This window comes from Podarcis tiliguerta (assembly GCF_965153285.1).
Source record: "Podarcis tiliguerta genome assembly, chromosome: 8".
Classification (NCBI taxonomy): Eukaryota; Metazoa; Chordata; class Lepidosauria; order Squamata; family Lacertidae; genus Podarcis; species Podarcis tiliguerta.
In genome coordinates, this window is record NC_139541.1 from 27,658,079 (window position 1) to 27,682,732 (window position 24,654).

A 24,654-nucleotide genomic window follows, 5' to 3' on the forward strand; every position below is an offset into this window, starting at 1 on the left:
TCCGGACCCCGCGCACATGGCAGAGCCCCCCGATCGCCCACAGCCCGCGCCGCTCACCGCCTGCTGGAGTCAGCGCAACGCCTGGATCTTGGGCGAGCGAGAAAGAACCTCGCCCTGGACTGGTTGCTCTCCAGCATCCTTAGGAAACGCCACCGCAGGAGCTGAAAGACAGGTGTCAGGAGAGCTGGCTGGCCGCCCTCGCTGTCTTATGCCTTCCTCGTGAGACTGAGCTCCGTTCCGGCTCCCTTTAAGCGCGCTCGGGCTCCCGAGCAGGCGCCGGACTGCCGGCCTTAAATAGCGCACAGCTGGAGCTTCTGGAGCCAATCACAGGGGCCCCCAGCCCGCCTTTTCAGAGTCGCCGCCGCCACCACCACCACCGCCGGCCTCCTGCTCTTCCTCTTCTCTCCGCCGAACGCCGCATCTGCTTTTCCGCCCGCTCCTGCTGCTGCTTTTCGGTGAGCCTCCCCCCCCCCCCCAAGCTCCACCTTCTCGGGCTGCTTACTGAGCAGACGTGGTCGAAGCGGCTGTGGAAACGGCCCGGCGGATTGGCTGGCCTGCTGGGAAGTGCCCGCCTCGGTGGCTTGGCGAGGAAGAGGCAAGGCTCTGGGCGGCTGCAGGGGGGCCGGGGGCGCAGGAAGGCGGCGAGCGAGGGCGGCCGCCAAGGAGCCCTGGTCGCACTTGGTGGCTCAGGAGGCAAGTGAGCCAGGAAGTCCGGGGGGCCAGAGCTTGAAGCGCTTGAGCGCCGGCCGAGAGGCGTCCCGGCCAGCGGATTCCCTCCAGGCCTCTCCTGCGGGGTTTGGTCCTCAGCCTGAGCCAGTGCGGGCGCTTCTTGGAGGCAGGCGGCTGGAAGGGAGCTGGGGGGCCCTGCAGCCCAATGTCGCGTGTGTCGTGAGCTGCTTCCTTTCCGCTTCCTGCCTTTCGGGCGTTGGGGTGCTCGGACGTGTCCTTTCAGTAAGTGCTGCTTTGCAAAGGGAGTGAAGTTGCAGGGTGATGCAGAAAAGTTCAGAGGGGAAGAAGCGTTAGGGGCTTATCGCTTCTCTTGAGGCAGTCCCTGGAAAGTGTTTGGTGTGTGGCCTGAAATATCCTTGACTGGAGAAGAAATAGGCAGCTGAAGATGTGTTTGAAATGAGTTTCTGGCTACATAACGTCCCTTGCTGGTAATAGATATTAAGCCGAGTCAACCACGGGGATTATAATTGGAGACTTCATCGGGAATGAGCAGCGGTGCAATCCTGCATGTTTTACTTTGAAGCAAATGCCACTGAGCTCTATGGGGCTTGCCCCCAAGTAGGCTTGCCCCCAAGTAGTTATGCATAGGATTCTGAAAAGAGGAGTTCTTGCAATGTAGGTACTTTCTGTCCACACAGGAAGCTGTGGTCTGCAGTCTTTCCAGTGTGGGCTTCTCTGTAACTCCTCTGTGGAAGGACATGTTTGAATCCCTTGGACATTTTTGAAACATTAAGCAGTTCATAAATGCTTTAAATTTACATAAATAAATACATGGGTAAACTTAATTTTTTTTGACGGAAAACAGGATATTGATAACTTTTATGTAAAGTAGCTAAAAGCACATATTCCAAAATACCCACCATGACATAGTATCCTTCTAGCAGGCAAAGACAGTAATTAAGCAATTAAGACAGTAACCCTATATCAATTTACCTGTGAGTAAGTCCAGTGGAGCTTCCTGCTGTGTAGGCATGTATAGAATTGCATTGTGACTGGCTTTACCATTCCATAGACTGGTGTTCAAGAGACTAGAATCCTACTCTTGTCTGCTTTGATGCGAGGTCCACTAAATTCGGTTTTATCTTACTTCCAATAAGTATAGGATTTTTAAGGAGGCAATACTGAACTTGGTGGGGGCCTGACTCTGAACAAACATGCATTTATGTTGGGTTGCATGCCTGCAATTCTAGACACACTCATTTAGGAATAAATCCCACTGCAGCCACCTGCTACTGAGTAAACATGGGTGAGAACACGATGACTTAAGTGATATGTAGGCCATGTTCTCAAAGTGAAACTTTTATTTGTAATTTTCAAGATGCCTTGCATAATACAAAGAAACAAGTGTAACAAAGCATTTTTATTAAGAGTTTTGACGAATTCTGGGAGTGGGGTGGGGGACACGATGACTTGTGTGTGAAGGATAGTATAGTTCACTTCCAAGCAGAAGCCCAATTCTTCATTTACTAGCATTCACACACACCCTTATTTAAAGTTAAATGTTGGGGTTTGGTACCCTACCTTTTTATCAGTTGAGGGTTTTTATCTACATGGAGGTTGAGTTCCACTTGCTGTTTTGCTTAGATTCACTAGTTTTGTTTCCAAGATAGGGGCAGGCATTATGCTAAAAGCTTGTGTGTTAGAAAGCAGTGGCTGCTTGGAAGCAAGCGCACTCCTTGTATGCAGTTAACAAAACAACATAGGAAGCATCAGTTTTGAGTTACCAAAACTTATGCATGGAGCATTTCTAAGTAGAACGTTGAATAGTCATGTGGCTGGGTGTTTAAATCGGCACCACATCTTGTCAACTGACTTTTTTGGAAAGAGCTTGCACGTTTACTGCTTTTGAAGTTTGTCAAAGCAGCAACTTCATCAGTGTTTTGAGCCAACCTATTTTGGGGGTGGGGTGGGGGATAAGGGCACGCCCCCAGACCTGCAGCCCAGTGAAGATTGTGTCCTCACTGACCACATAATGCTGATCAGGGTGTGGGTGAGTGAGGGAGAGGCAGAGGCAGAAGGAGCGGGAGCAGAGTATTATGGAAGATGGCAGTGTGACCAGAGCATTCCACCCACACTACAGCATCTTGTTGTAAATAGTCTGTTTTGAATAGTCAGTTTTGAAAGACCACAAACTCTGCACTCTGAACTCTGTGGCTCAATTATCAAGTTGCATTATTGCATGCCTGTTTTGTAAGTTAAGTGGCAGCATGAACTTCATCAGATATTAGCTGCATAGATCTGTGGTGTTACAAATCTCTTAAGTGGCCCTACAGGTGGTCTTCATTTACTGCACTGATAGCAGCAGGCACTTTCCTGATGCTGTGAGTTTCCTAAGTAGCTTGGGGAATGGGGAGGAAGCCATACTTAATAGTTTGTGTATATATAGATATATAGGTTGTTTTAAAGGCCTTGTTTGTTTTGCATTTTAATTATGAATGTTTTGATGTTTTATGACATTGTTTTATTGCATATTTTAATTATGCGTGGTCATCCTTTTTAAACTGGTTTTATATTTGTAAACCACTAAAGCGGTGAATCAATCAATCAATCAATTCACTGTATATTTTGGAAAGTGGTTTGTCTTGTCTTCTGTTTCTTCTCTATATATTCAGACGCCTCTTGAGATATCGTTGCTAAACTTGGCACAAACATTCCTTCCCAAGATGGGGACTGCAGTCTTCATTGATGTTTAGATGCCAGGCACCATTTTGAATCAAGATGGTGGACCAAAACATGAGTTTGGATTGGCAGCACCTTATTTTTGGTGTCACAGGTCCAAACTCACAAATTGCATTATCCATTTAAAAAAAAGGTTTCTAAAAATACCCATGTAGCACTGGGCACTTCCTGCTAGTCAAATAATGATGATGATGATATAAGAATATAGAGGATTTCCTGAGGGGATCTGTCTGACATCATAGATGATAAGGTTACCACCAGTGGGCCAAATAAAAGTGAGTACAATTAGAACTTAATGATTTTCAAAAGGTGGGAGTGAGCATTGGAGATAAACTTCTTGGTCTGAAGCCAAAATACTGACTTTAGACACATTGGCATCTTAAAATACAGCTAGGTCTTCTTTTTCTCAATTTCACAGGATGCAACAGGATAGATAGATAGATATAGATTGGAGCCAACATTGTGTGTACATGACTTCCCAAATAAGCGGTGGGTGTGCATTAGATTCAGAAAAGATGGGAGTGCATACCCAGCCTTTGTGGCATGGACTCTTCACTTCCCTGAGCAATGCAGTTACGGGGTAGCTTGCTCTGAGTTTAGCTTTCTCTGGATTGGAGCGCTTAACTGTATTTCTTTGCTCAATCTACAAATAAACAAGTAAAACAGGAATGCAGAGAAAGGGCAGACACCCCATGAAGTAGAAGATCTATTACACCATATCAAATCCCCAGAGAACAGGCCAGACCCCAGATATACTTCTAGCATTTAGCTAATTCTGACTGCTCTGCCTCATTTATGCCCAAACTATTGCTCAGCCCCTTCCATTAACTGATGTGTGTGGAGTCACCACCTTGAATCTTTGGCTATCTCTTCAGACACAATGGAGGGATGATTGACTATCTCATAGCAATTGGTTCCTATCAGCTGGCCATTAAGAGTAGTAGGCCAGAAGCTGTAAAGCCATGTACAGCTTAGGCAGGGAACTTTTCAGCTCAAGTGTCACATTCACTTGTGGGGGCCACATGCCATTTGTGGGATTGGCCATAGGCAAATGTGGGCAGAGCAACAAATGTGAATTTTATCTTTGTACAAGAGGCTAAATTCTACACATACACACCCCTCTCTGTCCTTCATTCACACAAGCTAGAAGCATTATCAGAAATCAGGAACATAGTTCTGCCAGCAAAAACACTCAAGGAGGAATGCAAAGCAGAGCTAGTGAGGGGTGTTGCCTAAAAACCAGGGTGTGTGGCCTGGGGCGAGGCCAATGGCTGGATAAAGGGGCCCTAGAAGGCTGCATTTGGCTCCTGGGCCTGAGGCTTCCCATCTCTGATGTAATAGTACATTATCAAATAGTACAGTTTTTAAATTAACTTGGTTATGTGTTGGGATATACAAGAATATTAAGTGGGTATGTTTTTCAGAGACAGAACTACTAGGCTTTTGCCTCAAACTTTGCAGGATATCCTGGGGTCTGACATGGTTGTGGGATATACTTGAGATCATTTGCTTGCTTTAAATGAGGTTTTGCTTTCCTTTTCCCCCAGTCATTTGATGCTGTAGCTATAAAAGAATGGATCCATTGAAGTTTAGTTTAACTGCCTTAGTCATTGTGAAAATGCTCTGCTTAACAGATGCAAAAACAGACCCTTCTTTAGCTACCCCATAAACTTAACAATGTCAGAAGATGACTCATCCACACAAGTGACCTTGAAATATTTCCTGAAAGCATGCTTGCTTGATTGTCTTGCATTGCTAAACCTGTTTAGAGGTGGGCTTGTGGCATTTATGCGAGAACCATCCAACAAATGTGACCTGCTAGACATGCTGTGAAATGTTTGTTTGCCAAGCAGGGTAATATTGTGTGGCATCGGCACATGACCACATCCAGTAACACATGTTAAAAAAAAATCTAGTGATAATCCTTCCTGGGGTATAAGAATATAGGTTCAGGGATACATAATCTTCCATGTTAATGTTCTAGGAGGAGAGGGCTAGGCTAGTACTTCCTTATATAAGGAGGGAGCCTTTTTTATATGCAAGAGCATTAGTCAAGTGATTCCTCCACATGCTTTTTTGGTGGCTGTGTCATGTGGTTTTCTTCTAAATGTCTAACATGGCTTTGGCTCTAGTTCAAATTTTCTTCTATGAACTTGGGCTAATTGCAATTCCTCTGCCTACCCTACTTTGGAGAGTGGTGTTGACTGTAAAAAGGGGATAACCCTCTGTTTTCCTGAGCCACTCTGAGAAAAGACGTAATGCAATGCTAAAGGTATCACAACACACCTGCTAAGTGTGAATCCAGGGCAGATAGGGGGCCTAGGGTTGCATCTGACATATTCCCCTGTTTTTCCATATTCTACATTATTCAGCACTCTTCTCTGAACCTTTTCTCAAGTTAGACTATTTCCATCTAGAATGGCTATTAGTATTACTACCCCAGGGGGAACACTCTCACAACCCCTTCTAGGATTTTTACTCTTCAGGAATCATAGTAGTTTGCTGTGCCAAGATAACCCCAAATCCCCATCAGAACTGGTCCCTGTCTCTGCAGGTCGTCAACCCCTATCTAACAGTTTTAACTGTCAAGTTTTGAATTGTTTTAACCAGCTCTGATTAGTTGCTGGGTCACCAGGAGGCTGACCATGGGTATGTCCATCAACTCCCCGCAGCATAAAGTAAGGAAGAATGAAGTGTTGGAGAGAAGATGTAGTCTGCCAGCTGGTTCTGGGAGCAACTGTTAGTGTGGCTTGGCTTGTATCTGTTCTGTTGCTACTAAGCAGTTTAGACTTGTCACTTGCAGCATGTAATCCCATATGCTGGGAATTGCCTGCTGTCTTGCCATCACTTGGAACTACTTCTTCTGGCCCATCAGAGCTACCATCTGTCAATATCAAAATTACTTTATATCACTGTCTATTTGCGTTATGATCCCATCTGCATTTGGCCATGAGCTATGGATGCTACACTTATAACTAAGCAGCAGCGTTCACAATTAAAAAGCACCAATCGCTTTTGCCCTTAGAAAGATTGTAGCTGTTGGCACTGCTTGGCTTATAAAGTTATGTTGTGTTTACTAGTTAGTGGCATCCTTCAGGTTTCTCTTGGCAGCTGCAAACTGGGCATCTTTGCTTGATCTATTCAAGACTATACAGAGATTCTGAACTCCAAATTTTCTTGAAACGGGCCTGTCCTAATCAATAGGCTTTATCAAGAGGCTCCAGCTGTGTCCCAGAGCATAGCCTCATGCACTGGGTAGAGTAGCAGTGGGGAATCCTAGTTAGGCCTGCCTGGTCTCCCCATTTAACCCACAGCATGGTTTGGACCATGCCATGCCCACCTGTCCATCACCTGATGAGATACTGTCAGGCACAGGACATATCAGCCCTTAGGGCCAAATTGTAAAGGAAGAATAAAGAACTTCCTTTTAAGTACCGTATTTCGCTCCATAAGACGCAGCTGACCATAAGACGCACCTAGTTTTTAGAGGAGGAAAGCAATAAAAAAAATATTCTGAATGAAACAGTGGATGTATGATTTTTGTGGTTCATGCTGTGGCCACAGACATGTGATCTGATGGTGAATTTGGGGTGACCCAATGCAAAAATCCTGAGGATCCATGTGGATGTGTGCTTTGTAACCACATTTTTGCGCCATTGCAGCCCCAGGAAACAGTGGGTGCGTGTTTTTTTTGGTGCAGGCTGTAGCCATAGACATGCTATGTGATCTGATGGTGAATTTGGGGTGACCCAATGTAAAAATCCTGAGGATCCATGGGCTTTTACCTCCCCCCCTTCCCAGGCAGCTACCACTAGCATCCCTTATCTCTCTTCCGATCCCACCAATCAGCTGTTTCCTTTCAACACTCCCTTCCCTCTTGTTTGCCTTAGTGTAGTGACTTTTCCTTAGCTAGAGCAGTTTTTGCTCCTCCTTTTCTTCTAATTTCTCTCCTTGTTGCTTTAGTCTTCCTGTTTCCCCCCTTTGCAAGTTTGCTGTCTTTTCCTCCTCCCTCCCAGGCAGCCTCCATTATCTCTAGCATCCCTTATCTTTCTCCCCAATAAGCAAATGATCAGTGGCTTTGTTTCAACACCCACTTCCCTCTTACAAAAAAAAAGCATGATCTGCTTTTTGCCCCTGGGCAATTTGGCTCCAGGGACCACGCATTTGCTCCATAAGATGCACAGACAATTCCCCCTACTTTTTAGGAAGAAAAAAGTGCGTCTTATGGAGCAAAAAATACGGTATGTGCCTCTTTGCCCTCACCTTTGGCATCTGAGATGTGTGTTTTAAGGTCCACCCTATTATGTAGCTGTCATCTATTTTAACCATTCTGAATTCTAAATGGTTGTAACCTGGCCTGGGACCTGCTGGTGAATGATGGGTAATAGCTTTAGTAATAATAAATGCTCTTCTGATTGTGCCATTCCTGTTGCGGGCACTTTCTGAGTGTGCAGCAACAAGAAAAAGGTGCCAAATTAAAAAAGGACCAGATTACAACTGGAAAGGAAGAGAGGCTTGAAGATTGGACTGCATTGGAAGATTGGACTGCAAAGGGAGCATTGTGGGGCATGCTTGGAGTGCACTCCTGATCCTTGGGTTCAGAGTTGGATCACCTGATGTCAGATGATTGACAGGCAGGTACTCCCACTTGTCCAAGTGGTCCATGGAGAGTGGGCCTGCCAGTTGGATCCAGTTCCCCACCCCTGGGGCAGAGAGAGGGCCTCAGCTGAGAAATCTTTAAGCCTGGTTGTAGGTGGTTTCTCTTCCTCTAAAACAGGAGCCATACAACTGAATGGCATGGGGAAAAGGTGCTTCTGCTTAGGGGCCCTTATGATGGGGGGAAAACCTTTGGTCCCTGTTCACTTGCAACATTTTTGTGTGGTGTGGGATTTGGCAAACTAAATTTTCACCCAAGGAAGCAAAATAGCATGAATAGACCCTACCGGTGTTTTGTTTTTTAAATGGAGGGAATAGGAAACTTAAGATTCTAGAATGGATTCTGAAGTGGGCAAGATTGGTTGGGAAGGGTTGACCATGACTTGAGACTGAAGGCTTGGTTGTGAGTCTTGAAAGACCTGCTCCTTGCCTTGTTGGCCTTTCCCCACGTGGTCTAGGAGGGTGGGGCCACGACAGATGCCTGCTACAAAAGCTGAGGGCCAACAAACTATTGGGCTGGGGTATTGTTAGGAGTAGTTGTTGTTGCTGTTACTGATTTTAATTTTTTGTATATTTATTTTGTATCTTTATTATTATATATGTGGCAATTGTTCAATTTGGTTGTGTACTTTTAAAGGTTTTATTTGTTTTGTTTTGCTTTGAATATAAGCCGCACCTTTAAAATTGGAGGGGGGGGGGAGAAAAAAAGGAAAAATACCTGAATATAAGCCGCTCCATTCCTCATTGCTCCTGGCTGCATACTGGGGGGCTGCGCTGTGTTGCTGATGGCCTTTCCCCTTCGTTGCTCTCTCCTAGCCTTGGGGGAGAGGACAGGGGACTATGCACGGGGCGGGTGCCTCTTTGCTGCACTCCTGACACTGTTTGCCCCGCGCTCCTGGCTGCATACTGTAAGGTTGCGAATACTGTATAAGCCACACTTTAACTTCATATGGTCAGAAATTGGGGGGAAAGTGAAGCATATATTCAGGCCAATACGGTATGTATTTTTTCATGTTGTAAACTGCCTTGAGCATGGTTTTAACTGTCCCTGGCAAGAAGAGAAATTAAAACTTGAGTATACAATAGAAGCATAGACAAGGGCTGTAGTCAGTCCTCTGGTATGGTGGTCTTCTTGCTTTCCTTTTCGTACTTCAAAACCTTCAGCTATATATTGAAGCAGAGCTTAGTGTTTCCTTTATGGTGCAATACGGGAAAGTAATTGGTCTAAACTGTTTCTGATCCATCAGGGGCCAGTGAATAATTAATAAATAAGAATACTAATGATTTTATTCAGGAATCATTTCCAATTCAGTAAAAAGTAGTAAAACAACTGCATATATAAAAACAAAATGACAATTGCATATATATATATATATATATATATATATATATATGCATGCGCAATTTAAAATCCAACTAGGGATAACAGTCTCTACTGAGAAGACCCTTTAGAAGAGGAAAGTGAATGACTGGTGGATCCCTGGTGTCTGGTGTTACAAGGGACCGATTTGGGTGGTGACACCTATTCCAAGGCATAGAAACAAACATCCCTGGTCTCCTGTCACATAGTCTGGAAAACACCCAGGACATTTTGCTGCTTGAGGGGGGAAAAGGATGGGGTGGCACCCATTCCTGTCCATATGCAGAAACCTACCAAACTGTTGGTTGACTTTCCTCAACACTGGTGATGGGGCAGCTGCCTCCACTGCCCCTGAAGGCAGCAACACTTAGCTTGGAGGGGGCACAGGGCAGATTCCTTGGCGCACACAGGTTGCATACTGTTCCCTGCCTCCCAACATTTTCTGCCTGAAACAGTTGCCTCCTCACTCTGCCTAATACTAGAGTTGGACCTAAATGCACCTTTTTCTCCAGTCCCTCTAGAATTTGACTTTTTCATACTCTTCTATATAATTCTGTACATGGAAATAGTGCTACATAATTATGTAAATGGTTGAGAGGGGTATTGTGGTGCAATCCTATGTAAGCAAGTGCCATTGAGTTCAATAGGGCTTTCTTTGATGTAAGTGCTTATAGGATTGCAGCCTATGTATGTGGGAAGAATGATGGTAAGTGTCTTTCTTCTGGTTACTAATGGTAGCAATTGGGTTTTGACCATGGACATCTCTCTCTTTCTCTCTCTCTTTCTCTTTCTCTCTCTGCTTTCTAGAAAGTCTCTAAATTGAATACTTGGGGGGTCCATATGGCTGTGTATGATGAAGACCTCTTGAAGAACCCTTTTTATCTAGCTATGCAGAAACGACGTCCTGATCTCTGCAGGAAAGTTGCAGAATTCCACGGAATTGTAAGTAAACTTGATGCCTTCAGAAAATGGGTCCTACAGCTTGGCAGGGAATGAGTTCGGACTTCGGGTTCAGAGGGTCTATTTAACAGATGTGGAAAAATGGGCAAACTACACCTTTGCTGTGGTATACTATTAAGTTTCCTTGCTTTTTGTACCATCTGACAACACATGTTGCACATATGACAAAAGCATTAAAGTGGAGGCATCTTTGGGAATGGGAGGAGGGTGTTGCTTGATGCCAATTCCTTTTTCTAAAGATAAGTTTTGTGTAAAAAAATATTAAAATGTTTAAAAAAGAAAAAGTGGAGGAGCTGTGCATAGTTGTAGAGAGACCACTCAGTGAGGTGCTTTTAAATGGTTGCCACAAGAGTTAGTCCTGTTATGAGAATATCTTTTGATGACTCTACATGGAGAATCTGGAATTTTTAAATCAACAAAGTTTTAAATGGTTTACAATGATACTTGCTTGGTGAATCTATTCTTCTCTGAACTTGTGTCTGGCTGCCCTTGGAGGAAATACTGGGTGGTGTCCAATGCTGCTCCTGGACAGTGGACCCATCGAAGTTCATGAACATGATTAACTTAGGTTTGTCAAGTTTAGTAGGTCTACTCTGAGTAGGACTTGGTGGGATACAAAACATTGTGTCAAAGTATTAAGGGTTTGAGATATGAAGTGGTGGCTCTCGTGGCCTCCCACAATATAGTATTCCTTCCCCCAGCCCATTGCACCATGTCATGGTCTGTCCTCATTTGTGGTGATTGAAGATCACCTCCCGGTGAGTAATGGTTTCTTGATCTGTACTACATTACTGCCTAATTTCAAAACTTGGCATCTTAAAATAGTGTGGTCTGGCAAAATGTTAATACTTTAAGGATTTATCGGTTTTGTGTGTGTGCGTGCATGCACCTGACTCCATGTTTACTACTTCTTTAGGTGCTAGTTCCATGCAAAGGAAGTCTTTCAAGCAGCAGCATCTCAGCTTGCCAGTTTGACTCCTACGTTCTGAAGTCTGTGGAAGAAAACTTTCAAACTGTGAATGGAAAGGTACAAAAAGTATTTTAAGGACAGGGATCCTGTGCAGTCTTGCATTGAGAGTGGTGGAGGCATCAGCCCACTCTTCAGCCTCATGAAGTTCAGTGGAATAAAGGAATTCTAAAGGAATACAACAGTAATGCTTTAAGAGCTCAAACAGAGAAGGCCTCTTACTCTAAAACTGATGGACAATCTTGCCCTTCCATCAAACATTTAAAAATCAATTCTGTAATACCATTTCAGAAGCGGAGTAGTGTGTTTTAACTTTTGGATTGCACCTGTCTTGCTTTGGAGAAACTACCTTATCTTTCTCAAAATCTGCATGACTAACCACTGTTCCTAAATAATTGTTCTGCTTGCATACTGCTCACATTGATATTGATCTTTTTCCATTTGCCTTTCCCTTCCTCCTGTCCCTTTAGGAAGTCTTCATACAAGGAAGCTTGATCATCCTTGGGGCTGGCTTCAGCCCTCGTTGCTCAGTGCCTGTTCTTTTTGAGGAAACTTTCTACAATGAGAGAGAAGAGAGCTTCAGCATCCTTTGTATCGCTCATGCGCTAGAAAAAAATGAGAGTGAAGGTGGGTAGTAGTGCTCTTCTCAGCCAGCCCTTGGACTTCAACAAAGCCAACTCTAGGTATTTTGCTGCCTGCGGCAGATGGCAGGAGAGTCCCATTTTCCCTTCTGCTGCTCCATTCCATGTACATAATTGGATTGGACTGGCAATTGAACCTTTTTTCAACACTGGTGACAATGCAGCAGACTATAATAGGAGGTACATGGCAGGTACCCAAGAGGGAACAGACTAGGTGGCTATCACTGCCACTCCACCCTCTGCTGCCTGACGTATCTACCCTACTCTTCCTAATGGTAGGGCCAGCCTTGGGCAATAGCACTTCTTTCAGGACCTTCATATACCATGAGCAGACAGCTTAATGTGGTCTAGAAGGCAAGGTCAGAAGCCTTTCATAAGGCGACAAGGATGTGAGCTAGATCACCCTAGCAGGCTTGCATGAAGGATCTTCATCCTGATTATCATTTCCTGGCTCTTCAGAAGCCAGGAAAAGAGTTAAGAGGTCAGCAATAAATATGGGAGTCCTGGTTTCTTGCCATGACTTTTTGCATCTGGCAACATAAATAAATCAATAAATAAATAAGGAACTGCTGCTAATGCTAGGAGGAACTGCAGATCTTTCTGTGCACTGACAACTGCCCTCCATTTCAGAACAATCCTCAACGCCGTCAAACTCTTACTCCCTGAAAAACGTTGAAGATGTGAGAGAGTTCTTGGGGAGACATGCTGAAAAGTTTGATAAAGCCATTGCATCTTTCCACAGGACTTTCAAGGATCATGACAGGAAAATCCTGCGGCACTACATAGTCAGTATCTCTGTTTTCAGCCTGCCTTAGTCTGTTGCAAATGCCTATTGCAAGAAACATTCTCCCATTTCTTAACACAGGAAGAATGCCTTTTCTGTGCCATGTACGCATAGTCTAAAAAAAAAGTACATATTGCTTCAAAAGTTTATCTATATGCAAATCTGTAGCTATATGCAAATCAGTGTAGAATAACCCATTTCAGATACCTTTTTAAAAATTGAGTTGCAGCCTTAGTTACTACTCGCTGCTAGATTACTTCATAATGAGAATGGCTCAAGTGCAAGTCTAGAATAAAGCACAGTAACCTACTTGATGCAAATGTGCTCTGCACCCACATGAGCTAAACCTTTGGAAGATTAATCTGGAACCTGTACCTCCTCAAAGAATGCACTGGCACTCCACCCAGTTAAGCAACTTGGACTCTCCTCATGTCTTTCTAAAATGTTCTTTCCCCAACCCATCCCTGCAAGGGCCCTCTACCTAGACATGTTGATGCAGTGGCCCAGTTAGGATGGCACATTGAACCATAGCTCACAAAAAGTGAGCTGCAGCAAGCTCCAGGTGCTCCCTGTTCCTCTACTTTGACCTCAATGAGTCCATAAGCTTTGGTTCTGTTTCTGCTTAGCCACAGCTGCTTGTGCCATGGTTTGCAAGTTGCTTTGTGTGAAACAAACCATGAGTTAAGCAGAGTTCGGACAACATGACAAGCTGTCGTTAAGCAAAAACTTCTGAGCTTCACTTGGGATCCATGCTGGCCACAGGAAGTGGGAGTTTGTGAACTTGAGTCTCTTGTGATTTAATGTGACATCTGAGCCCAGCCTTTTGCGCTCCATAATGTCTGTCTTTTTGGTCTGCAGGATTCTGTAAATGCCCTCTACACCAAATGTATTCAGCAGTTATTGAGAGACTCGCACCTTGTGAGTATGAAATGGCTTGTGTGTGTGTGTGTGTGTTAAATACAATTTTCTACCCCTTCCCCAGGCAGTGCCTGTTAACACTGCCTTTTCTCTCTCTCGTGTCCTTAGAGGATGCTTGCCAAGCAGGAGCCTCAGATGAATCTGATGAAGCAAGCTGTGGATGTAAGTAGTGGGTTGTTTGTTAGTGGGAATTCCGTAAACTCACGGGCATCTCCGGTTCAATTTATTTATTTGTGTTTCAGATGTACATCCACCATGCTCTATATGACCTGATCTTTAAATATGTGGGGACTATCGAGGCGAGTGAGGTAGGTGTCGCTTTCCCTTGGCCATTCGAATGCCTACTTTTCCAGCGCCAGAATATAAGGTGCTTATCATAGCACTTATGGAAAGGGTACATTTTGATCAAAAGGCTTTTGCCTCAAGGTGCATGTAGACATTTCTGAGGATTGCTTACATGTATTTTAAAAGAAAAAACACTTGGACTATCTGTCCTTAACCCCATAGCTCAGTGATAGAGCACCTGTTTTGCATGTAGGAGATGCCATGTTCAATCCCTAGCATCTCCAGTTAGAAAGGAGTAGGTAGAAGGTGCCTGAAAACCTGGAGAATCAAGAGTAGACAATATAGCGCTAGATGGACCAAGCTTGATATACTGAGGCAGCTTCCCATGCTCTATGTACTCATCTACTGGATGGTCTCTTCGGCCCTCCACCTCTTGCTACAATTCCCATCAGACCCAGCAGGCATGGCCACTGGCTAGGAATTCTGGGAGCTGTAGTTCAGCAATGTCTGGAGGGCCAAAGTTCCCCCATACCTGATCTTCAAACGTTTCAAGATATAGCCAAGAGAGCAGCTTGTTGTGTTTCTAAAATGGCTTCATTTGTATTTGTCAACCAGGATGCAGCTTTCAACAAAATTACAAGAAGCTTACAAGATCTGCAACAGAAGGACCTGGGTATTAAGCCTGAATTCAGGTGCGCTGCATGGAGATGACAATCTTAAAAGATCCACCAGGTTTTTTTGGGGGTGGGTGGGTGGGGGAACCAACAACTTGGGTAAGGGATACATGGCTGCTGCTCAGAGCATCTTGCTCTTTGCATGCTGTGAATCTGTGTACTCTTTGCTGCTTTACCAAAAACAAATATGCAGGTAAGTGGATTGTCGCCCATATGCCCTTGGTGCTACTGAATGGAGAAGTAGGAAAGGGAGATGAGTTCTGCTGTCAGCACGTGTAACTGGAAGGGCTTGACGGTAACACTGGACTCTAGGCAGATCCCACGGGATAATACTTCTGCTGCAACAGCATATGGAAGAGAGCTTGTAGAACTGCTCCCTTGGGATGTGTGCACAGGAGCTTATCAATATGTTGATAAGCAACACAAGTTTTTTTATCAATATGTTTGTGCTGGAGTTTGCTGACTCCTCAGCTTACTTCCTGTATTTGTGCCTTCAGCAGCAGCTGGATCTGGAGATCATAGTAGGCAGCAGTGTCTTATCTCTGTCGTAAAGAGCTTCATTTGCTCAGCTTTGTGAATGAAAAAGTCATCAGAACAGGCCAGACCACCTACTCTTCTCCCTGGTCATTTGGCAAGCCTGAATTATGCTGAATGTAGGGGTAGAAGTTGGTGTGGTTTGAAATAGGTGCCCACTTTTCGACAGTCACTGTTGCTGCTGCTCAAGTCTGGTGTATGTGCTAAGTACTCCTTTCTTTTGACCACACTTCACAGCTTCAACATTCCTCGTGCGAAGCGAGAGCTGGGCCAGCTGAATAAGTGCACCTCCCCACAACAGAAGCTCCTCTGTCTGCGCAAAGTGGTTCAAATCATAATGCAGTCTCCTAGCCAAAGAGGTCTGTAACCATGGCAATGTAATAATGGTTTCAATAGATCGCCTCTCTGTGCTTTGAAAAGCCATCTTCATAAGCTTTTAAATGGGTGCATGTGAGCAGAACCTTGAAATGTAACATTCAGGTGCTTGTTTTCAGGTGTTTATTGGTCTGTTCTTGTTTTATCATGTATTTTGTGTCCTCATTTTGTATTACGTTGTGAACCACCCTGTGATCTGCAGATAAAGAGTGGTATACAAATGTTTACAACAACAACAAATTTTCTTATCACTTGGAAATTAGTGCTTTCCCTTGAACTGAGGCATCTGAAATACTTTTCCAGGGTGTATGGCAGGGCTTGTTCTGAGACTCCCCAGCTTCAAAGGGCTAGAATAGAAGGTATAATTCAGACAGTACTTAGACCATTGTCCCTGGCACTTGTTGGGCTGGTCTTTTCTTCCTTTTACCCAGAAAGATGGCTTGAAAATGAGTAAAAGACTTCAAGGAACTGGTTATATCTGTGTAGGGTTTTAAATTGAACTTCCTTGTGTTTAGGAGTGCCTTCTGTATTTCTTTGTTTCACACAAAGGGCATTCCTTCAAGATGTGCCTGAAGCTTCCAGATTTAAAAACTGCTGCTGATCAGTTGTGGTGGCAGCACCTTTAGTCTGCCAAAAGCTTTCTAAACACTGCAGCCCTAATTAGAAGCATTTAGGCACTATCACTAGCATAGAAATGTGACTCCACTTTTTCCTCCCCATTTCAGTTAACATGGAGACCATGTGTGCAGATGACCTTCTCTCAGTCCTGCTGTACCTTCTTGTGAAAACGGAGATTCCAAACTGGTATGTGACAAGTCTCCTTTTGCTCCTGGGTGTTATTTCTCTGCTGCAAGAGCGCTAAACAAGGCAGAGTGCTGAAAGGTTTCTAGCATTGCTTGAAGCATTGGGGTCTGTAAGCTAGGATGGCCATCAGCTGCCAGCTGCCCACCTCCTCCCGTCCCAATATTGATTGTGTTTCAGGATGCGAAGGGGTCTGGTTTGTGACTCTGGGTAGCTCCACTTATCCAGATGATTGCATAGCTGATTTAAGTGTTTGGTTCCATTTCCAAATGTGATTAAGAAATCACATGTTCCAGTATTGGAGCCAAACCCGCTCCAAATAAACTGGAGGCAGAATCTGACTTAAGTCTTAAAACCCAACCTACATTTGGTTTATGGGATAATTTGAAGTCTGTACGAGCTGTTCACTAGCAAATGACCATTGCAGTACAGTCCTGTATCCTGAGCAAAGCCTTAATTGGATGCTTCTGTGTTCTAAGGTTTTATAGCAGAACTGTGAGAAGCATTGTGACTTGCTTTGGACTTGAAATAGTAGTTTGAGTCATGGACCAAAAATACATATTATCAATTCTATGATTGCATTGCCCTGGAAATGGGCATAATAACACTGCGCAGCTGAGTGCTTCTAACTGGTGGCTGTTTCAGACTCTCCAATCGAGATGCATCCTGAGTCAGAAATGTTCAACCTGGTCCTCTTATTGCCATTTGAGTAGAAACCCCTTTTGGGTGTGGATATTTAATATTTTGCTGCTTTTGAAAATCACTTGCCTTGCTTGGACAGCATGTATCACAAATCTGAAATCTCACAGATCTGAAAAATGTGTAGGGCACTAACATCTGTCACAAAATAGACCTTGGTTGTTACATTAGTAAGATGCAACTGGGAACTAAAAATGTAAATGCTTACAGCAGACCTGTTGTATTAGCAACGTGCCATTTCCCGGGATTACATGCATTTAACAAATGTGCTTATGTTTTTGGACGTCAGTTATAACGCAGGGCTGATTTTTTTTTTAATCTGCATGTCTTGAATGTGCACGTGTTGTGTCCTTTTGTAAATGTGTGGCTATTTGAAACAAAGCACTGCACAGCTTGCATCTCAGGACAGGACCTTGCAATACAAATGACATGGCTTTTTGTGGTGGTAACCTGCTAGAAAATAAAGCCAAATTGTTTTAATCTTATTTCTTCTACCCCCTGCCTCCTAAAACCCACCAATATGATTGTACCCATCAGAATGATCCTGGAAAGCTGTAATAAGTGTGATCCCTATAGTCTTTTTTTCATATAGCTTGTCAGTTTTGACTGCCAATCCAAGCATGCCATTTCTGGTTTTGTTGGGGCTGGGAGTTCAATAGTATCAGAGATCAAAACATATCCTGTAATTGGAAGTATGCAGGATCAAACTCCAGAAAAAGTTTGGATTAATAACATGTTGTCTTCATGGCTGTCTGTTTATTCAGGAGCCTTTCATGATCAGCTGTGTGCATTCTGAAAATGGAACAGGCGCCCTGCTCTTTCCTCCCTAAATATTGTGCCTGCAAGCATTGAAGCCCACTCAGAATAAATTAAACTTGTGGATGATGAGGGGCTCTCTGTGGGAGATAGGATAAATGTTTTGATCTTGCATTAGTGATTGGAAGTGGAAGACCCAATTAGATGTGCATGCAATTTTAAGTGACCTTTCTCAATCATCTCTACTTCTTGAGTAACGTCTTGGAAGCCTTATATGCTATTTTATTTTCTGTCTAGGATGGCAAACTTGAGTTACATCAAGAACTTCAGGTTTTGCAGCTCAGCAAAGGATGAACTTGGATACTGCCTGACTTCAGTTGAGGCTGCAATAGAATACATCCGTCAAGGAAACCTCTCGGACAGGCCAACAGTAAGTCACTTTAATAGGGGTTGCAGCGTAAAGTCTGGTTTGATAACTGCAATTGTGCAGCAGTTGTGATTGTAATAGGAGCGCCTTCTGGATGTACATCTCATTTGCAACAGTTTACTGTTTGCCTGTGCACATTGCTTAAAGGTCTCCGTAAGCAGACTTGAGCCATTGCTCAAAGAGACTTGTAAAAGGACAACCTTGAGCCCTGGTAGACTTCTGTTCAACTTTATTTGAAGGACAAGGAGTATGAGCTGTAGATACAGTTCCTGCAACTTGTGCCTTACAGCTTGTATGTGCACAAGCACACCCATGCTCTTCTATGCACTCCACCATTTGTCTCCATGTGTTGGCATGTTTAGAATAGACAGTGCCCAAAATTATAGCAGTGGGATACAATTAGATCCCTTTTGTCGGTAAAAAAAATAAATACCATGCTTAACATTTCAGAATTCAGGAAACAGATCTGTACCATTGCTGAAGCTAAGTAGCTGTTGTCCTCTCCAGGAATTGGGATGGGAGATCACCAGGAGTGCCCTGTAAGAACAGAAAATGCACACAATAAATGTGGGTCACATCTGCACCAGGCATTGAAAGCACTATTAAACCACTTTAAACTGTCATGGCTTCTCCCAAGGAATTCTGGGAACTGTTGTTATGTATCAGGAGTTTCTAGGAGATCTCCTATTCCCCGCCCCCTGAGCTGCAATTTCCGTAGTGGGTTAACAATAACTCTCTTCCCAGGGAATTCTGGGAATTGTAGCTCTCTGAAGGGAAATAGGGGTGTCCAACAACTCTCGGAACTCTTAACAAACTACAGATCCCAGGATGCATTTTTTGGAGGGAGCCATTATTATTAAAGTGGTACAATACTGGTTTAAATGTGGGCAATGGATGTGGCCATGAAACAGGTGGAAATGCTGCAGAAATCCTTTGGTCAGTGTAGTTTCCTCGGACTTTATTTTAACCTTCCAAAACTAGGTGCTCCCGCTCTGATCTGGAGGCTGAAGGATGTGAACTTGGTACCACAATGAAACCTGCACCTGATCCAGCTGCCAAGAAATGGAACTTAGCTGCTTAATGGCTCTGTCTGTGGGGTTTGACATAGAAGGGGGTGGGGGCCCTGCTGTGGGACACACATCACAAAATCTGCTTTTTAAAATTCGTTTTACAGCATTTTTCATTTTGCTCTTTCAGTGGTAAAATCTTTTAAGCAGATTTGTGGCACTTGGCTACCCCTTTTTTATATTAAAAAAAAAAAAGCAAATGTGTATCACAAGTCTTGCTTCCTAACTACTATGTAAAAAAAAGAAAAGAAAAAAGTTTGTGTCCAAAAAGAGGGATAAAAATAAAAATAAAAGCCCACATTTATATTTCAGTCTTTGATCTGAAGGAAGTTTGAACTCTTTAATATCAGTTACCCACCTTGTTAACAGAAAAGATTTGGGCAGAGATGTTAAGACTACAGCAACTTGCTATGTTTTGTAAAATAAAAGGCATAAATGAACTTGGATGACAAATGTGTTTGTGTTCTTTAAAGTAAAGCTGCTTTGAAACAACAACAAAAATGCTTTTCTGTCTTTAAAGTTAGTTTGCTTTTTCTTGCTGGCAATTTTACCTAAATACATACTTGGATGCTTCTAAGCTGCCTTGTGCTGCTAGGTTTCAATAGCTTTTTACCGTCAGACTCTTCGTATGGAAGGAGAATCTTCTGACGTTGCACTGACATCTCTTGGTGCAAGATTTCAGACTTAGGTTCTCTCGAGTTTGAAGAATCCTGCTTTACTGTGTGTGGCAGGCAAATTATTTAAGAGACCTTGACTGTGGATTTCTAGACCCAAATTGGACACACTATCGGGCACACATTTAAACCTAATCAGTTCAGTTACATTGAAAGCAGCGTTGCGGGGGGCAGCTGGTCTTTTTTCTATTTGCTAATGGAGTTCAGTGGGGTAAGAAAGTGCCTAGGTAAGCCATCAGTAGGGATTTTTAAAGCACTTATTGTTTGAATTGGGGTCCTACTTTCTGTCTTCACAAGAGGGCATACCTGGATTTTAAGTATACAAGAACATGGTGAGATGCCTTCACTCCCCGCCTCCCCTGATCAAATTATTGGTGTATCTAGCTTCAGTGTGATAGCAACTCTTAGGTTTGAGATGGGAGTCTTTCGAAGCCCTATGAAGAGATGCTGGGATTGAACCTGGGTGCTCCTTTCCCATGCAAAGCATGTGCTCTGCCACTGAGCTATGGCCCTCCTTCACAGATGTATGCTGCCATGGCGTTTAGTACCCTGCCTGCTGGATACAGTGTTAACCCCCCAGCTCCTGTCACTGTTTGTGGCATCAGTTGCCTTTTCTCTGAGGCACTTGTAGAAAATTGTCCTAGGCAGACCAGTCAGTGCTTACCCCTACTGCTGAAGTGCAACTTGAAATACTGCTCTCTAGCGTGCTGCCTTCACGAGAGTAAAAAAGGAAAGGGTTGACGCTTAACACTTGGAAAAAATCTCTTTAAAACTGCCTGGCAGATCCCTTTGAAAGAAGCCACCAGCAGGGCCTTTCCTCCTCAGTACCCACTGCAGCCTAGAGCTACAGTGTGCAAGCTGTAAATTCAGGCATGCGGGCAATGGGAACAGCAGCACTTCCAATGGCTAAATAGTACACTGATTGGCTTAATACAGAATCAGAACACCAGTCTGCCACCTCAGCATTGTCTTCAAGGACTGGCAGTTCCTCCCTGGGGTTTCAGGCAGGTTTGGGAATCCCTCCTGAGTCCTACCTGCAGGTGCTACTGGGGACTGAATCTGGGGCCTTCTGCATGCCAAGCAGGGGCTCGGCCACTGAGCTACGGCAAACCTGGGTCATATGTACAATAGTTTATGTGGGTTGCATAATCCCAGGCATAAATGTGGCAATCTCGGGGGCACTTGACTTTTGTTTGGAAAGCTGAAGCCACGTGCCCTTGCTCTTCAGCATGTGGCATCGTAGGACAGTGTCTTCTGACTACATCAATTGCGCAAGGATGGCTTGCTGTGGAGAACAAGCAGGAGTCCTACAACATTAATGTTTAAATCACTAATACTTATCCTGTTCCAGTTTCTTAAATTATATGCTGAATTGGGAGTGCTCTTCTTGAAATTATAAATGCTCCATAAAGAAAACATTAAAGCCTCTACCAGACAAAATAGCAATAAGCATTTAAAGTAAAGCTTTAAATAATCCATTGGCAGCTGTACAGAATCCCTGAAATTACAGGTATCTCTGCCCTGGTGCAGGAGCCAGAGCATTGGGTTCGATCACCCTGGCAGAACCCACAGCTGATGCCTGCTCCGCCCTTCTCCCCTATTTTTTTCTTCTTCCTAGGCATACAGTGCCAGATGATGTGATCAAGGCATCCTTTTAATTTTTACTGTGCCCCAGGTCATGTTGTTCAGCAGCATTGTGGGAAACAAAAGAGTAGTTAGATCCTGCTGTCAAGTGCTGGTACCAAAGCCAGGTAAAACCTCTTAGAGCCCACCAGCAGCAGAGGCAGTCCAAGAGAGGACCATTTGCTCCTCTCAAATCTGAGAGCAGTATGAGTCCCTCACCTGCTTGTTGGAGGGAGAAATTGGTGGGGGCAGTGGAGTGTGCTGCTTGGAAGGAAGAACTGGCTAGGACCATGAACAGGAGTGTCCCTTGTTGGAGGAAGGAAACATTGCCTCTCATATAGCAGGTCCCAATTGTGTGTATATCACCAGTATGTTTGATATGATGCTAACCTGGTGCCTTGTTGAACAACTCCCATCAGGCCCAGCTAGCACAGCAAATGGTTAGGGGAGTTGGCGCCAGGTTCATGGAACTATTTAGCTTAGGGCAATTATATTCTGCTTTTATAAGATGAAAAACCACTCAAAATGGCTAAACCCAAGCTGCATTGGAAATTGAAACTGAAACAATGAAACAGAATAAACAGCAGGAAACCATAGTACGAGTGCAGACAAACAGGTTTATTCTCAAAATACAAGCACGACCTTCACTGAGTCCTTTCTAATCATACAAAACGTGTACAAAAGAAACTGGGTTCTTCCTTAAACCTGCTGTCCAGTCTAGTCCTAATCTTTAGTAGATTTTAGGCTAGTTGTTCCTCTAGCCCAGTGTGGTCCACTTTGACTGGCAGGTATTCTCAACAGTCTTCACCATCACAAGCTCCCTGGTTTTGTTACTAGCAACTGAATTTCAGGATCTTCTGCATGCAAAATGTGCTCTATCATTCAGCTCTTGTCATTCCTAAACCACATTCTAACTTATGGCCCTTTTGTTACCTTACTCCATCAGGCTAGTAGGCCTTATCCCAAGCCGCCATAGTTACCAGTGGAGGCCAGAGCCCTGTGATTGGAAGTAATCAAGTGGGAAAGGACCATTGGTCATACCAAGATGGTCTGACGTAGCAATGGTAATTGGACCACATCAGATAAAGCTATGAAATAGGGCCAGTGTGAATGTGCTCCACAATTTATTTGTATGGGGCTTGGACTATGCACTCATTCAGTTTTACACACCACTGTTGCTCCCATATTTGGAGGTTGTATGCATCACAGCCTTGCGGGGTGACCTTATTGGTGTGGGAGAGAAACCAGATTTTCTGGCTGGAAATTTTTGACACACACCATAACTCACATGGCAGGGCAACTAAAAACAAATCACTGCCCATATACAATTTGAGGTGGTGCATTCTCCAAGTGAGTGAGGGCCATACTGCCTTATATACGTAGATTCAAATGAGTGCGATAGCTCTGTTTGCATTAGTGCACAAATAATGTGACACCCGCTTCATGCTAACGGTAACTTTCCAGGAATTACTGCAAAATTCCCCAATGACTTACAAGCTAAGATGCTGTCTACCCTACATTTTTCCTTCTCTTTTACAGAACAATGTTGCTTTCCCATGTGCCATTTTCATCAGCTCTATAAGAAACTTGAAAGTTGGACTGACTAGAGCTATGTATTCAAGGGACACATTAATTTGGACATAAAGCTTTAAGTCAAAGGTTACCTGTGCCTTCAACGTGAATTTACAGCCAAGCCAGGCAGTGCCACTAAACTGAGCACAGGGGAGGCAGGAATGGTTTATAAGATTCCAGGGCCCTAAAAACACAGGAACTACTTTCCTTAGGAATGTTAAGCTGGCACCTCGATCTGCCTGCAAATTACATTGAGAGGACTGGGAAGTACAGTGGTGCCCCGCAAGACGAATGCCTCACAAGACTGAAAACCCGCTAGACGAAAGGGTTTTCCATTTTGGAGGTGCTTCGCAAAACGAATTTCCTATGGGCTTGCTTTGCAAGACGAAAATGTCTTGCGAGTTCCTGCGGGGTTTTTCCCCTCCCCCCCCTTTTCCCCAAGCCGCTAAGCCGCTTAACAGCTGATCCGCTAAGCCGCTTATCAGCTGATCTGCTAAGCCGCTTATCAGCTGATCCGCTGAGCCCGCTAAGCCGCTAATAACGCTAAGCCGCTAATGGGCTTGCTAAGCAAGACGAAAAAAACCGCAAGACGAAGAGACTCAACGAACGGATTCTTTTCGTCTTGCGAGGCACCACTGTACTTCAAATGGGCATAATATAAACATTTATTATGGCACAATATGGCTGCATTATATAGTAACACGATAAGCACCAGAGGTTAGATCGGTGGTGATTATAGTGGTGTTCTTGTTACAGAATACTCTCCTCAGAGACACTTGTATCCACACTTCCCCTTGTCCTGCTGCTCTCCCCTGGGGAAAACTACTCTTTAGTGCTCAGTAGGAGCAAATGGCAATTCAGGTTTTCTGCAGATTGCCATTTGTTCAATTTATTGTTAAAGAGCAGATTTTCCCTGGGAAAAGAATGGGGCAAGGGGACAACCGCATGGACTGCTGCCTAGAAAGCATATAAATAATAAAATTATTATTATTATAGGTCAAGCAGAAAACCACTCTCATATGTGCTTTCTAGGCACCAGCCCTCCCCTGGTGTCAATGTTGGTGAATTTCTGGAGCCAGTTCAACATTGGTTTATTTGGCCATGTTCCTCATGAAACTGCAATCTCTGCTCTTCTATATATATTGCTGCTTTTGCTTTGTTTTTTATTGATGGTATTACATGGCCTTAATTCAGTTTCATTCTAAACTTATTACAATGGTACCTTGGGTTACAGACGCTTCAGGTTACAAACGCTTCAGGTTACAGACTGTGCTAACCTTGGGTTAAGAACTTTGCTTCAGGATGAGAACAGAAATCGTGCGGCGGCGGCACGACAGCAGCGGGAGGCCCCATTAGCTAAAGTGGTACCTCAGGTTAAGAACAGTTTCAGGTTAAGGACGGACCTCCAGAATGAATTACAGTGGTACCTCTGGATGTGAGCGGGATCCGTTCTGGAGCCCCATTCACATCCAG

At 44.0% G+C, this 24,654-nt stretch overlaps 1 protein-coding gene across 12 annotated transcripts in view; it reads left to right on the forward strand.

The window, feature by feature from the left end:
• ANKRD27 (ankyrin repeat domain 27) overlaps positions 1-24,654 on the forward strand; it is a 70,645-nt gene that overhangs the window by 15,778 nt on the left and 30,213 nt on the right. For 3 of the 12 annotated variants that reach the window (XM_083453205.1, XM_083453208.1, XM_083453207.1), the window contains exons 3-13: positions 10,232-10,366; positions 11,301-11,411; positions 11,822-11,978; positions 12,623-12,777; positions 13,635-13,694; positions 13,803-13,856; positions 13,937-14,002; positions 14,595-14,671; positions 15,425-15,546; positions 16,288-16,366; positions 18,116-18,248. In XM_083453205.1, the coding sequence (XP_083309331.1) occupies positions 10,265-10,366; positions 11,301-11,411; positions 11,822-11,978; positions 12,623-12,777; positions 13,635-13,694; positions 13,803-13,856; positions 13,937-14,002; positions 14,595-14,671; positions 15,425-15,546; positions 16,288-16,366; positions 18,116-18,248 (1,116 nt within the window). In that variant the 5' untranslated portion in view covers positions 10,232-10,264. Of the gene's footprint in view, positions 1-324; positions 456-478; positions 952-2,963; positions 3,051-6,075; positions 6,148-7,229; positions 8,047-10,231; positions 10,367-11,300; positions 11,412-11,821; positions 11,979-12,622; positions 12,778-13,634; positions 13,695-13,802; positions 13,857-13,936; positions 14,003-14,594; positions 14,672-15,424; positions 15,547-16,287; positions 16,367-18,115; positions 18,249-24,654 lie in introns of those variants that run through there. The other 9 variants (XM_083453210.1, XM_083453202.1, XM_083453206.1 and 6 more) reach the window with 9 other exon arrangements.